At 33.2% G+C, this 17,246-nt stretch overlaps 1 protein-coding gene across 4 annotated transcripts in view; it reads left to right on the top strand.

Moving 5' to 3' along the window:
* The window catches only part of LOC113391633 (synaptotagmin-7), a 632,900-nt gene extending 616,050 nt beyond the window's left edge, over window positions 1–16,850 (top strand). For 2 of the 4 annotated variants that reach the window (XM_064220038.1, XM_064220037.1), the window contains 6 exons: window positions 8,490–8,630; window positions 10,467–10,643; window positions 12,032–12,112; window positions 12,919–13,087; window positions 15,520–15,732; window positions 16,274–16,846. In XM_064220038.1, coding sequence (XP_064076108.1) covers window positions 8,490–8,630; window positions 10,467–10,643; window positions 12,032–12,112; window positions 12,919–13,087; window positions 15,520–15,732; window positions 16,274–16,374 — 882 coding nt within the window. In that variant the 3' untranslated portion in view covers window positions 16,375–16,846. Of the gene's footprint in view, window positions 1–5,611; window positions 5,725–8,489; window positions 8,631–10,466; window positions 10,644–12,031; window positions 12,113–12,918; window positions 13,088–15,519; window positions 15,733–16,273 lie in introns of those variants that run through there. The other 2 variants (XM_064220039.1, XM_026627662.2) reach the window with 2 other exon arrangements.
* Window positions 16,851–17,246: the final 396 nt, after the last annotated feature.

Here is a 17,246-nt window from a genome sequence, read left to right as displayed (position 1 = left end):
AAATTTTCAAAAGACAATTTTATTTTTAATTACATGTCGGAGGAGCAGGATGCCGAACATTTGGATTCGGGGATTGATCCGACATTTGGAAGACTATGCGGGCGTGAAATGGAGATATTCACAAAATAAAACATATTTAATATCGTCTAATCACTGTATTAATTGATTCAATAATCGTACACCACAAAAATGTCAAAGGATTACAATGATTCATCTCGATTAAGAGCAAATGGGTTTGCAAGCAGCCATCGCATTCGAGTCGCTTGTCAAAACATAACAGCTCGCGTTGCCATGACACTTACAACTCCATTCGGGGTGACCCGCTCTTAAAAGTAAATCAGCCATCAAACATTATTGCCAACTACTCGATTCATTAACTATCCAAATCAACAACCAAACTAACCGCGCCCCGTTATATATAATAATCCGTCTATAAATCCAGAAAATCGAATCCTTAATCAAATGAAAGTACAATATCAATCGGTTTAGTACTTTAACACGAACAAAAATACCTCTGATGCAAGATACTAAGATTTTTCTAGAACAATTTATTCCCAATTTAGTTCAAACGATAAGTGATAACAACTACAATTTCTATGAACCTAAATGAAGTATTTAACTGGGTTAAACATTGTTTCTCTTTGACTTGTGAAATGAAATGCCCCAGATACGTCGTACTTAAAGGTATTAGATCAAAATCTATGTAAATGTTAAGGTGAATTGAGTATTCTAAGATTAATAGAACACTACTAGGGCTGGAAAAAAATGCGCCTTGAAAAAAATTCGATATACAGTTTTTAAATAATTAAGATTATGAAAAATTATACGTATTAGAATTTTTTTCTGTTTTTGAAATATAAGATAAGACGAAGAATTCTTGCATCAAAATTCTTTTACGCGGCTTACAGTAGAGTGAACTGGCAGAAATCGTCCTATAAAAGAAAAGCATTAAACCAAAGGGTGATCTTTCTTTTTCTTTCTCTCTCTGTGTCTTTCTATTATATACAGTTTAATGTAGCATCATTTCAGTTGTTGTTGTTGATTTATTTTATTGTATCTGTTATTTAATACATTATATATATATAGCAAAAGAAACATCATTCAAACCGGGTATCCCATAAAATTATATTCTTGTTCTTCAAACTTGTCGATTAATTATAATAAATTTCATGACATTTGAAATGACACAAGATTTGAAAAGACTTTTACGACCTCTTGGAAGTATCTGATCACACAAACAAGTAGACACAAACATACATGCAAATATGAGATAATTTCTCTTAAATTCCAAACGTTTTCCATTCGGTTTTGCTCTGAGGAAATTTCTGGTAGCACCCCAAAGTTTAGAAGCTGGTAATACATACTTCCAAGTTACCAAAATTACATGTCCATTACAACGTTTAATGAGAATTTGAGACAAACTTCTCACTGCAGAAGAGATTCGACGGTAACATTTTGGTCACCCCGTATTATGAAATTCAGGAAACAGAAAAAGCACTTATTTTTGCGTTCTCACTTGTGGAGTATATTACATCCTGTATATATAACAATAATAATAAATGATTAATTCAGACTATATGTCTATTTTGTTAGTATCAATTTTCTTACCCTAGTGTTAGTTCAATTGATATAAATAAAAAGGAAAACCTGTTTACACTGAGTGCCGTTAGAGATTGTACAACAGTGATAGATATGAGCTGTCAAGTTTGCTGGCGATCATACTAAGGCTGGTGATCATGCTAAGTTATGACTAGAATCCAGCAGCCACCATCAGGACATCACCATTATTATAACCACATTCTAACAATTTTCAGAAAATTCCCTTTGTTCAAAGAATAATTTAATGTGTGTAGAAAATATAGCACCTTGACGTCAATAATTTAAAGCGAACGTTCGTTTACGTTATGGAATATAACAATAACGAAACCCCCCAGGCATTAATTAACGCCGACGATATGTTTTCTTCGTTCAGAGGCATTTTGCCCTCCGGCCCTCACTTGAAGGTGTATAAAAGAAATAAATGTATCTAATTATTATATAGTAAAGTAAATAGTAAAAGCCTGTAAATGTCCAACTATTGGGTTTCCTTTCCATTTTGAGAAGAAGGAAGAAGAAGTACACCAACGTGAGTTCGTGGATACACGTGGATATACTTGGTGGTAGGGCTTTGTGCATGCCCGTCTGGGTAGGTACCACCCACTCATCAGATATTCTACCGCCAAACAGTTGGTGGCGCATTGGTGATGTAAGGAATTGTTAATATTTCTTACAGCACCATTGTCTATGGGCGGTGGTGACCACTTACCATCAGGTGGCCCATTTGCTCGTCCGCCTACCAATAACAAAAAAAAAAAAATGCTCATTAAATATGATTTTCATGTCATCGTTAAAGACGGCAAAGCTCAGCCATCATCAATTATTCAGTCGTTAAACGATTAAAAAGTTGAATCAGCCATAAAGGACATCACGTTTGAAATTCCAGTTCTGGTGACATTTTTAATACCGGAAAATTCATGTACAAACAAACGACGAATCTAATATACATTCAAGTAAGTCTATTTTAAGAATGGACAAAACTGTCACCAAATTTAAGTAATACTCATTAATATTTTTACTAGACAAAGGCCTGCTCCCCCCAGAACAACTTGTTCTGACACGATACTCTATAGCGGATTTATGGACTGACATTTGGCAAAATTTCGCCCGACATACACGGTGATGTTTTTATTCAAAAGCAAGAGATTAAATATCGTGGTTAAGATTTTTGCAAAATTATAATAATATCTTCTATGCATGACATTAATGCACTTTGTCCGTTAAATACTTTTCCTAGCCATTACGCTCGCAGTGAAGTTGGAATATTCGAGAAAATCGTTTCTTTACTTGCAAACTTGTATTCTGAAGACTCCCCAAAATGCAATCTGTTAAATGTTGAAAGTTAGTTTTACTTGAAATCTACCATTGTCTTGTAAACGTTATTTAGTTTAAGGAAGATAAATTTCATGGAAAATAATTATCGCCAGCTGTATCAAAGTCATAAATTTAAACTGTCGTGGTTTAGTTACAAAACATGAGTACGTTTCAGCATATTTACGACTTAAACTGTTTTTGGTTCTGATAAAATATCAAATTTAAAAGAATCAGAAATATTTAGTTCCACTTGAAAGTTGGACGTTGAATCATCTATTTGGTATTATACCGTTATAATTACGAACCGCGCTTTTTATTGTCATGACAAAACTTAGAAGATCCAAAAATATCTGGTACCACCAAAAATTTGAATAGGCGTGTTAACTTTTGAACTTTTCAGTCGTATAAGATTCCTTCGGATTATGAGAGAGAGAATAATTGCACTTGTGTTTGCCCATATAGCTGAACTATAATTTGTCCTGTGCAGTTGGTTAGTCGCTTAAGAATAACAGCCGTTGCTGAAATCCGGAATGTAGATCCGCGTTTTAAATTGTGATAAAACATCAAATTTAGAAGATCCAGAACTATTTTTTTGTTTCTTTTTTATTACTCTAATGTTGTAAATACATACAATTAATTTTTTTGTTTTAATCTATTTAACATTGAATAAAAAATAAAGTCATAAGTATAAATTATGACTATGTCGTAAAGTTTTAAAGGAACTGACTCACGAAATACTGCTAGCGCTGGTTTGCGTTTCAGTGCTAACATAAAATTGTAATTACTGGTTATTTAATACCATTTTTTCCTTAAAAACTATGTATTTTATTCTGATAACATCTCGGTGGGAAGGTATTTTCAGCATATATCCAAGTTTTGCTGCAATAGTTTTGTCCGGTATTTTTTTAAGAACATCTGTATGTATGTACGAATGCGTTCGTTCATATTCTTCTTCCATATCTTAAACAAACTACTTTCATTCGACGTGCGATTGCATAATGGATGAATTAATTAAGTTTTCTCTGAAACCCGATAGTTTTTTTACAATAAAGAAACCACCAAAAGTAGGTTTTAGTACGTTTTTCTTCAGTCGATCTTTTATTTTTATGTTACTAAACGATACTAAAGACTATACAAGATATAATATTTTATATATATACTATCTTGGGTACGGACGTGGATCGATATAGAGGAAGGAGACGACCAAAGAAACGATAGATGGATTGTGTGAAAGACGATATGACTGGAAATAATGTTACTTGTGACTACGATGATCATGACGATCAAGACGACGTCGGACAGAGAAGTATGGAAGTAGAAAACATGCTGCGCCGACCCCAAATAAAATTGAGATAGGGGCAGGAGGACACTAGATGTCATCAAGGCTATGCTCACGTTTTAGGGATTAGTCGTAAAATGTAAGGTATAAAAAGTAGCTTATGTCCTTCTTTGTAGTTCAAGTTTTGTTCATACCAATTTTTCTCCAATTCGGTTCAATGGTTTTGGCTTTGAAAGAGCAACAGACGGACGACACTAACTTTCGCATTTATAATATTAATATAGATAAAAAATATAAATAAAAAAAAACAAATTACCACACAAGGCGTTGCATATTCTGGTTTGTGTTTTATGTATATTGGTTTATATATAACCGAAGTATTACTTGGTGGTAGGGCTTTGGGCAAGCATGGCTGGGTAGGTACCACCCACCCATCAGATATTCTACCACCAAAGAGCAATACTTAGTATTGTTCTGAATAAGATATTGTAACTACACCAGGGACAGGGCGATGTAAGGAATGGTTAATATTTTTTACAGCACCAATGTCAGTGGGTGGTGGTGACCACTTACCACGTGGCCTATAAATCCATTTCGAAACTTTAGATCCGATTGACTTTAAATTTAGCATCGTTCCTTCTTTCAGGACGTAGAACTAAAAAATGCTTTTAGGAAATTTCAACTTTAAGGTTGAGAGTTGTTTTGTACGAATTCTATTTTGTACGAAGTCGGGAAGTTCAGCTAGTCATAATATATTCGGGAACTCGTCTGCTGTTACAGTACATTCATGACAGACGAACTACAGAAGAATTTAAAATGCACCTTTTAAATATATTCGAAGGAGTTCAACGATCGTTTTGAATTACAATGACAGTAACACCATAATATGTAATATACATATACAAAGAATATAGATACATTGTTTATCGAAAACCGATGTCAAGGAGGTTTGAACATGTGAATCGTAACCGAAGATTGTGGGTTCAAATCTATATATAATACTAAATTTTGTTTAACTTATTATGTGTGTTACGGTTAAGGAAACCGGCACGTGTCGGATGAAATTCTGACACATGAACCATTACTGATTAAAATTCACGTGTTCACATTTTCATAATTCTATAGTTTATCTGTCTAGATCTATAACAAACTAACGGTACATACTATGCGGCAACATAAATATGATTATTAATAACAATTTATATTTAACAATAAATTGAAAATATATTTTAAACTCTATTTACGTATTAAATCTCACTCGAAACGCAGATAGGTTTTTATTTAACGAAATCATTATAGGATTTAAATTACGAAATCACGCGTTACAAACATGACGTTAAGATATATGCAAATATTTATAATAAATATACACGCATTCAGATCGTATCTCCTAAACTTCAGTCCATCGTGTTCTGTCGTAGCGTTAAGTGATGAGAAGTGAAGTGAAAAGTCAGTGATAGTGTTATCTTTCTCCTTTTCTCTTCTAATATATCTAACTTTTTGGTTCTTTTTCCATGCTATCTCCTTCAAAAATGGTAGGTAGAAGAGGTTGTATACGAAAGATATAGAAATGAAAAACATATATATTTATAGTGTGGAGCTTCTTATGATTAATTTTAAAATGCAATTTATTACGAACTCATATGAATTGAATCGCTTTTAATTTCATTTAGAATAGAGCTTGCTTTGAATTTATATTTTGATGATTATAAATAATGCTGAAATTGAACGCTTTAGATAAAAACAATATTAAATCCACTCAGAACTGGATACTCACTTATATAGATATATCACAATATACGAATATTATATAACATTCTAGTTTGTAATATATAAAATAGAGGATTAGTTATAAAATTAATTAATTTAATTTCGAAGTATATAATTTTTATCTTAACGTAAATTAATTTACATAAGATAAAAATTACAAAAAAAAACATATATTAGATATATAGAATAACATATCATTATATATATTAAAAACACAAGCTGTAGTATCTATCACAAGTGTTTTTCGAATTAATAAAAAACACGCACTTAAAAATAACAAAACACTTATATTTGATTTGGCACATTACAGAACTTGCACTGAGCACTGTCATGTTGGACCAACAACGCCAACATTGGTTAATACATACATTTTTAATTGCATTAACCATTAATTATATTGTATTCATACATAAAATTAATATAGTATATTAATAATCTCAGTAACAGATAATATTAAATACAAAAGTATATAAGAAACACATAATAAGCAATTATTCAAAAAAAAAAATTTTACATAATTGGCACCAATATTGGTCACTAATGTACGTAAATATACTTTTTACTTAAACAATTTGTATGATTTATACTTAAATATTTAAAAAATAATTTTATCCGAAATTATGATGGACTAAAGAAAAATTTTGAACAGAGAAAATTTAACATGGGGTTTAATTTACGGTCAATTGACCGCCATTTAATCCCTGATTAAAGCCCTAATTCAGGGCTGGATGACCCTCGGCCAACCGTGGAGTATCCTATTATTACTTTCCAAATAAATTGAACAATTATTTAATGTATCGCTGTTTCAATAATTTATTGCGAAACATATTAAATTCTTGTAACAAACATTATGAAGATATAGTAAAATACAAGATATATACTTTTATACATACTATATACTATGTTAGAGTTGTTTACGCGTCGCAATTGGAATTTTATTTTTGGTAAAAAAAACAATTTTAAAAAGATTTCTTTTTATTTTGATTTTAAATAAGTTACTAAACTTACAAATAACAAGTGCAGTTTACTCAATTCGAAAGTTAAAACTAACTCAATACTAACTTCGAAACTCAAACTTGACAATTTGAGTTCAGACAAATTTATTTAATTCAAAATTTGAAACATATTTAATAACATCATAAGTACGCATTCTCATACTCGGTTACTATATCCAGTAAACGATTCGTTTTAGTTACGAGGCGTCATGCAATTTAAAACACCTTCCGAAGTCATACATGTGACAAACATAGAAACAACTTCAACCAATGATTACTCGTAACCAAAAACCGATCGACTTATATACAATAAATTTTTAAATAGTAACCGGGTGTTACTGACCGACGTAAAAAACAGGTTCTATTATGGACGCGTATGGTTCTTTTTGTATTAATAAAAAACATTTTATATAATTCATTTAGCATAACATCTAAGCCGGGGTGGCTTAGATATGTAGTCGAGTTTATAGAAGTATGATAACATTATTAACCCTCAGAAAAAATCTACCATAATTATTACCTAACATATAACCATCAAAAATATATCTAAATATATAGTTACATCAAAGTCATTATAGAGTTATCTTTAAAAAGAAATGCAATTCTCACAACCGCTACCAAATCAGATTCACTTTTCAGTTTCTGAAACGCTTGTCAAAGTGAGATTAACCAATCTGTCAAAATACTCGAAGCTCATTGGTCGTGTATTACGTCATCACTTGCAAGCGACCAATTAAAATTCAGATTTGTTATTTTACCTTGATTAGTTGCTCAAAAGTTTAATGATGTCGCTGTAGCTCTGATCACGAGATTAAGACCAGTGACTTAAATTGTCATACAATTGTTTCGTTTATTTTAAATGTAAATATAACACAGTAATAATACGATACTTTGCATGAGGAAATAGATTTCAAATAATAAATACAGTATAAATAAATAATCTTTTGGCCACAATATGTGTACTTAGGTAAGTTACTTTAATGTCTAAATTGTTAATATTTTTATGAAAAAAAAAATTATTAATAATTTAGTTACTCTTTCTAATTATTATATATATAAATAAAAATTTTACTATTAAATATATGAAATATTTTAGCATATAGTTTCAAATAGTTTTATTATGATTAGGTTAGTAATATCATTGATGTATTCGTATTGCAATTCGAAAAACAAAATTAATTAATAATATTGTGCAACAACTATTATCAAGTTTATTTTTTTTAAATATTTCCGTCGTGTAGTAATGAAAGACTTAACATTAAAATAAAAACAATTTTATAAAATTCGAATAATTGTTGCACGATGTATCCTTATAAAGCAAAAATTGTAAGATTTTTTTTACAGCCGATAGTTTACGCATGTATACAAAAAGACAACTAATTCATTTAACATATAAAATAACTTTCGTTATCAATAAAAACTATCCGCCTGTTATGATAAATCTGCAATTAATAGTTTAAAAAAAATTGCTATTACGAATACATCAGGCGCTATTCAAAGCGCCGTATATAGTGTATACCAATCTGGACTCACAGATGGCGTTCCTTCAGAACCGGTCCATCTCATTGGTGGACATGTACATCGACAACTCGGAGCCGTCAGAGAACGTTGGCCAGATCCATTTCTCGCTGGAATACGACTTCCAAAACACTACCTTGATCCTTAGGATTATACAAGTAAGTATAGTTTATACGTGTATTTATTACAGCAATTCATGGATTTCTCAAACGAAATTGGATTTCAAGGTAATTATTTCTTTATTTTTAATAGCTTACAAATCGATTTAGCTTTTTTGAAACATCTTATCTTTGTCCACAATATGATATTAGCATAAACAAGATCGATTCAACACATATGTGATAAGCATTTGATCAAATAACGTAACGAACGTCAATTTATTTCATTTCAATTGAATAGGCGTTGCCTTTCAATCTTAACAAAGAACCTTGGGTGATATGATAATAACTCTGTCAATATCACATGTTGAGAGAAACTCGAAATTCACCGCCGAACACGATTGTAAAATTTCAGATATCGTTTAACAACATTGACTGAAATTAACTGTAAAATTTATATCATAGGCATCAAAATTGCGTATCACTTAAGTCGACTTAAAACATTTCACGTTTGAGATGCGAAATAAATTCCTATAGTACTATTGATATTTAGATCGGCAGTGAATGAAATATACATTTGGACAAGTTTAATCTCATTGTTATTTGGTGAAATGTAATTTAAATTAAATTGAAGTTAGTTCGAATATTTACTCTGTTAACTCAAAATTGGTAGTTTTAGAATAGCTGAATCTGAAACTGAATTAATCTGTTATTTTAAATACAATTTCTCAGAAGTTGTCATAATCGCCGGCTTACTGAAAGTTTTAAGACAAAATGAGTTTGTAGTACAATTTTCTCATGGACTAGAGAAAATTATTCTGCGTGATATGAAATTAAAATTCTTTTGATAAATATTAAACGTATATTTTTATCAATACATTAGGTATTAGTCAAGTAATATTTTTTTTTAGTATTATAGATAAGTTTGCTTTTTCATGTTATTGTTAGCTATTAGTCTATTCTGTAACAAGAAACTCGAACTCACCGCTGAACACGAGCTTGAAATGTCAAAATGTGATTATAATAATAATAACATTGAAAAAGACATATGTATCAAAATGGCGTATCACTGTACGTCGGTTGTCAACATTTCACGAGTGAGATGCGAAGTGATTTCTTACAGAATCGCATCGCATATAATTGAATTTATATTCGTTAACAGTAAAATCTAAGCTTCTTGTCAGTTTCGTTGAATCAATATTCCGAATCATTTTTTTTACTCGTATGTCGTAAGTCAAAATCGAACATTACTTGATTTGTGGGTAGAGCTTTTGTGCGAGTCACGGATTGAAAGATAAGTGAGCCAGTGTAACTACACAAGAGACATCATCAAGACGACCTCCGTGGTCGAGTAGTGTGTACACCGGTTTTCATGGGCACGCCACTCCGAGGTCCCGGTATCGATTCCCGGCCGAATCGATGTAGAAAAAGTTCATTAGTTTTCTATATTGTCTTGGGTCTGGGTGTTTGTGGTACCGTCGTTACTTCTGATATTCCATAACACAAGTGCTTTAGCTACATACAATATTTACTATCTATCTTAGCTCCCAAGTGTGGTGGCGCATTGTGGGAAATAGTTAATGTTTCTTAGAGAGCCAATGTTTATGGGCGGTGGTGATCACTATCATCAAGTGGTCCATTTGGCTGTTCGCCAAGATATACAATAAATAAAATAACTATACACTTTATTAGAGTGACGTCACATATAGGATAGCCATCCTTAGCTTTAGCGTAGCTCATCCTAGAAGCTGTCTCTGGTACTCTGTTTCCAATAGAGATTTTAAGTGACTGTGTTTCAAGAACTAACGAAAGCGATTATCAGAGCCAGTTTAAATAAAGAATATCATTTTGAACTCAATGCCATGTATTTAAAGTTTGTGAACATTATTCAACCAGGGCAAGGAACTCCCGGCTAAGGATCTAAGCGGGACATCCGATCCTTACGTGAGGGTAACATTGCTGCCGGATAAGAAACACCGCTTGGAGACGAAGATCAAACGTCGAACCTTGAACCCGAGATGGAACGAAACCTTCTACTTCGAAGGGTTCCCGATACAGAAGCTGCAGAGTCGGGTAGGTTTTGTTTAATATGATATTTATAGTACCAGTTGTCTTCGACTTCGCTCGTGTTTTAGGCATTGTTAGTCAGGTATTAGGGATAAAATAGTAGCATTTATTACTTGGAATTCAAGCTTGCTTAATATTAAATTTCATCAAATTCGGTATAGGGGTCTAGCTGTGAGCAGCGACAGACATACAGACAGACAGACAGTTACTTTTGAAGCTATAGTATTAGTATAGATTATAAAGAATTAAAGTTTGTTTGTATGTGGAAGTAACCTCAGGAACTAATGATCCTCTTAAAAAAAATATCTGGTAGACAGCTATAGGGCATTAATTATATTTATATCAGATCATTTTGTTTATTAATACATTTCACCCTCGCGAAGTGGGTGGGCGGCAAGTACTATAAAAAACCGATATTCCCTGTAATTTGGTACAGGTTTTTTGATATTGGTATATATGATATTTGTTTTAGCCTTTTGGTAAATCTCACCACTTTTTGAAGTGAGTATCAGTACCAATTATAGCGACAAATAAAATATATCACTAGCGACTTAATAATCAATATCATGGCGAGGAATCGACCACACCATCAAAAACCTAGCCACTTATATGGCCTTGAGCTACTCGTATCCTTTTCCTTAGAATATCATGAACCCTAAACAAATGGAATCTTGGAACGGATGATAATGATAGTGAAGGAAACTGCATTTTAATAAACAGCCTGTAAATTTCCCACTGCTGGGCTAAGGCCTCTTCTCCCTTTTTAGGAGAAGGTTTGGAGCGTATTCCACCAATGCGGCTTGGTGGATACGCATTTGGCAGAAATTCGTTGAAAATAGACACATGCAGGTTTCCTCACGGTATTTTCTTCACCGCCGAGCACGAGATGAATTATAAACACAAATTAAATACATGAAAATTCAGTGGTGCTTGCCTGGGTTTGAAGTCGAAATCATAGGTTAAGATGCACGCGTTCTAACCATTGAGCCATCACGGCTCTAATTAACACAACATTTGACGGCAATTAAAGTACTATCTATTCAAATATGTACCATAGTTACTATATGAAGCAGCAATACTTAGTATTTTTATAATCCAGTTTGAAGGTGAGTTAGCCAGTGTAACTACAGACACAAGTTACGTCTTAATTACCGACGTTAGTGGCGCATTGTTTATATAATGAATGATTAATATTTCTCATTGCACCATTGTCTACGGGCAGTGGTGACTTACCATCAGGTGGCCCATTTGAAAAAGTAATACAAATTTATACATAAAACATTAATAATAATACTGTAATTCGTTATAATTCCGCTGCAATTTTTCCGACTATCGACGCAGTCTATAACGAATTAGTTTGAATATTTCCAAGCTTTACGACATAATATTCACAGGTGCTACACCTTCACGTCTTCGACTACGATCGTTTCTCGAGAGATGATTCCATCGGCGAGGTGTTCCTTCCATTATGCCAGGTAAATGAATATTTGTAAGAAAATGTACATCGCGCGTTCAATTGTTTATTGTTACGTACAGTCCATATCATGGATCGGCTGCGAGAGATGCTGGATGAGATGGTCTCTTTCTGAGAGAAGTAGGAAGAACATAGAGCTGGAGACACAAACGTAACCTTTTCCAACCATGAGAGGAGAAAATCCAAATAAACGACATTTGATAGCAAATTGACGCGATATCATTGGTCGAGAGCTTGATTAATCTATGATATTCACTATGGATTTGCGAAAACATGGGGTTTTGAACGTCGACTAAACTGTTATCGGAATTTTGGAAGTAAAATGAAAGTGGAAATAAATATTTAAGTTTAATAATAGTGTTATAAATAAAAATATATTTTATCATTGACGACCTCCGTGGTCGAGTAGTGTGTACACCGGTTTTCATGGGTACGCCACTCCGAGGTCCCGGGTTCGATTCCCGGCCGAGTTGATGTAGAAAAAGTTCATTGGTTTTCTATGTTATCTCGGGTCTGGGTGTATGTGATCCATCGTTACTTCTGATTTTCCATAATACAAGTGCTTTAGCTACTTACATTGGGATCAGAGAAATGTATGTGGTGTTGTCCAATATTTAAAAAAAAACTCTTAGTAGTGCACAATATAGCTGAGTTGCTAGCATATCGCAAGAAATACCTAAATCTAAGGTTCGTTCATCTTTTTCCCTACTTCCATTCGGATAGGCTATCAGAAATATCATAATACAGATCATTGTATTAAAATAGCACTTTACAAATTTTTAATCAACTAATTAATACGTTTTGCAGGTGGACTTAAGCGAGAAGCCATCCTTTTGGAAGGCTCTAAAACCACCAGCTAAGGATAAGTGTGGCGAGCTGCTGACGTCACTGTGCTATCATCCGAGTAACAGCGTACTAACACTGACACTACTCAAAGCTAGAAACTTAAAGGCTAAAGATATTAATGGAAAATCAGGTAAGTTTTAGTAACTTAGGCATTTTAAGGATAGATTCTGGTTGCATGTCTTAACGGAAGATTTCTAGTTCAAACTCAAAATTTTATAATTAATCGGGTGCTCAGTGACGTAGAAAAACATCTGGAGTAAATCTGGTTATTAAAATCCGCCATGTTTATCTGAATAACCGAATTGAAACTGTGTAGTGGAATAAACTCCAAACCCTATGCTCAAGAGAAAACGAAGCATTATCCCATCAGTGGGACATTTACAGTTATTTTTCTTTACTCTTGTTTTTGTTCATAGGTACTTATAATATCTATTACTAGCGACTCACCCCGGCTTCGCACGGGTGCAATGCCGATACTAAATAATCTATATAATGTCTTCTAATATTCACAAATTTTCTGTCATTAGACAATACAAACCGCTATGTCCCTGCGTTTTAAATCTGTAATATCTTCGAAAATATTCATTTAAATTACATGTTGTTGAGGGCCATATTGATCTATATTAAATGCACAATGTATTTAAGGTACTTAATTAGATAAGGTTCGCTTCGAAAATAAACCATTATTTCTTGTAAAAAGTAAAGGATAAAAATGGTTTATGTGGGCTATTCCCAAGAGATAGACCTTTTTAAGGTTTACAAAACTGTAGTACATTATTTTGATCTATCTCGTAGAGTTCAGCCAGCGTTTGCAATGTAAGCGCAAAAAAGGTATTTATTTACGTCACTTTAGAAACCTCTGAAATTATCAGTGTTTCTCTACTATATTGTGCATGTATTATATATATTCCTCTTGAATCAATATATCTATTAAAACCGCATCAAACTCTGTTGTGTAATTTTAAAGATCTAAGCATAGATACAGACCGCGGTAAGCGACTTTATTTAATGATTTTAAAAAACGTAACGCCTGTTTATATAAAATAGCAATGACACTTGAAAGCAAAATACAGTCGCCTGCTAAAATATAATGGCAACAAAATAATAAAATTATTTAACCTATCAGAATCGGTACGGCAGAAGTCGCTTAGCGATACTAATACAAACGCTTAACAAAATTATGTTCTTTCAACTTTTTAATAAAATAAAGTTTTCTTCGCAGGGATTATTATAAATCTTTTCAAATTTTCAGTCGCTCCGTTAATCCGCAAATTGTCGACTAAGACTCATAAATCAGGACTATCTGAAACGGCCAATTACGCGAATCATTTTGAAACTCGATCATTTCGCCTAGGCGTTTGTCAAATTAATGACCCGGGTGGAAAAAATAGTCGGAAGACAAGATTTTGTTCTCAGTTTCATTTTATAAATAGATAGTCTATTGCGGAAGATAGATTGATATTAATGACACCGACGGACAATTTTACAGCTTGTGTTTACATTACATTAGCGGCCTGTTAATTCCACCACGTTGCTCCAATACGAGTTGGTGGAATTCACATGTGGCTGAATTTTGTTGAAATTAGACACATGCAGGTTTCCTCACGATGTTTTCCTTCACCGCCGAGCACGAGAGGAATTATAAACACATGAAAATTCAGTGGTGCCTGCCTGGGTTTCAACCCGAAATCATCGGTATCTTAACCGACGCACGCGTTATAACCACTGGGCCAACTCGGCTCCAAAAGTGCACTTACGCTGTTTATTGTATCGAATAATAAAATAGAAGACTTTGTTTTTTTTTTATTAATAATAGACGCTGAATAAGGTAGCCATTCGCAAAGGGGACAATTATTTATTAAAAATAAATTAATAAGAAAAAATACTCAATTTGTGATATTTTTAAGTTCGTTTTTTTATTGAAAAAAATTGAAATAAACAAAATTGATCACTATTAATGTATCGTTACAACGGTATGCAATTTATCAAAATTCCTTGAGCGAACAATAGCTTAATAATAAAAGTATTTACCGAATAGAATCAAAAAAAAAATCGACCGTGAAGAACTCTCTGACAGTTCGCATCACGAGTCGTGCAAAAGATGATTCTAAGCCGAAGACTGGGTTCAAACAAGGGTAAACATAAATTAATGCGCTTCCTGTGGGCTTGTTTTTAATATAACGTGTTCTCATATAGTATCTTTGATCAATAAATTTGCTTTTTAACTTGACGGCAGGGCTGTGTGCAAACCCGTCTGAGTAGGTACCCATAATGTCATCCGGGTGGTGGAAGCCAAGCACAAATACCTAGTGGTTTTGTGTCCCAGTTAACGGGTGAGCCACTGAGTCACTAAGTACAGGCACAAGTAACATAACATATCAATTTCCAAGGCTGCTGGCGTATTGCTGATTTAAAGAATGGTTATTTTTTTCACTGGGCAGTGATGACCCATAACATCATATTATTTATATCAAAAATAAAAAGTATGGAACATTCCAAACTCAATGATATCAGACTCGACCATTAACAAGTACTAAATTGTAACTCCTGTGTTATTTTCAGATCCCTACGTTAAAGTTTGGCTGCAGTTCGGTGACAAACGTATCGAAAAACGCAAGACAGCCGTCTTCAAATGCACACTGAATCCCGTCTTCAATGACTCGTTCTCCTTCAACGTGCCCTGGGAGAAGATCAGAGAGTGCTCCTTGGACGTCCAAGTAATGGACTTCGACAATATTGGCCGGAACGAGCTCATTGGCAGAATACTCTTGGCTGGTATGTAGCATTAAATTCAACTCAACAATCCAAATCGAAAACACTTACATCTCTCTCCTTTTCAATCATCCATCCTTCTGTCCTTATCCCAATTTTGGGGTCGGCGCAGCATGTCTTTTTCTTCCATACTTCTCTGTCGGACGTCATGTCACTAGTAACATTCTTTCTAACCATATCGTCTTTCACACAATCCATCCATCGTTTCTTTGATCGTCCCCTACCTCTATATCCATCCACATCCATTCTCAAAACCTTTCTCACAACATGGTCCTCATTCCTCCGCATAACATGCCCATACCATGACAGCCGGTTAATCCTATACAAAAAATGCAATTTTTTGCCTATTTTTGCTCGATATCATTAAATATTTTAACCTTCTGTTGTTTACCTAGTCAATAGTACGGAACCCTTTGTGCGCGAGTCCGGCTCGCGTTTTGCCGGTTTTTTATAAAAAAATTCAAAGACCTCTCTGAATGATCTGATTTGAAATATACCTATGTATTAATATATGAATAAATTTAAATTTTCATCTCCTTTCCAGGGAAAAACGGCTCTGGGGCCACAGAAACAAAACACTGGCAAGATATGATCACCAAACCTCGACAGACCATCGTACAATGGCACCGCTTGAAACCTGAATAAATCGTTGACATGGGGTCATTTAAACCCCATACATTAATGCGTGTTAGAAAGAAATAACACTATAGGTTAGACAGAGATCGCTCTCTGAACTTTTCTTAGCGTTATATCTATTTGACGAGCAATATTAATCGTATGGGGGTCATCATTTTTTAGACAAGACGTTTATTAGTAAAAAATAATAATAATTAATTAGAATTAATATAATAACAGTTATTTTATTGTTGAATCGAATAAAACATTGAATATTTGTGCTACTAAATATTCGTTGAAATTAACTTTTGATAGACAACATATAAAACATAAGTTTTGTCTTGTGAATGATAATGCCCCTTATCAAATAAATTCAAAACGTCATAAGACTGAATGGTTAAATAAAAGATTAATATTCGAAACTCTTCGTCGATATCATGGCTTAAGATATTGCTGAAACGAACGTAACTTTAATATTATTTCTATGAAATATTTACAAAAATTTTAGTATTGTATGTCATTTTATGATAGAACATACCATAATACTTTAAATTTGTGGATCTTCACTAATGAACTTCTTTCCTTTAAGCAACATTTTTTGGAGGTTTCTCAGTGCGGGTTATTATTAAAAAAATGAATTGAATAAAAAAAATACAATAATCATTTTTGCTATGATATCGACAGCTAAATTTCACCTGATTCGTACTTGTCATCTATTCTCAAAGGAAAAATGTAATCCTTATTAATAAACGTGAACTTCTTTCACTATATCTGTCCTTCTCTAACTAAATCAATTGTTACGTATGTTAGACAGTGACAAAGCGTTAGGAATATGTTGTTACTGCGCGTTTATTAATAAGACGCCTTATATTATGGAAACGTTGAACATCAAAGTTTCTTAG

Source organism: Vanessa tameamea, chromosome 30, assembly GCF_037043105.1.
Source record: "Vanessa tameamea isolate UH-Manoa-2023 chromosome 30, ilVanTame1 primary haplotype, whole genome shotgun sequence".
Taxonomy (NCBI): domain Eukaryota; kingdom Metazoa; phylum Arthropoda; class Insecta; order Lepidoptera; family Nymphalidae; genus Vanessa; species Vanessa tameamea.
This window is presented reverse-complemented; position numbering and strand designations above follow the sequence as displayed.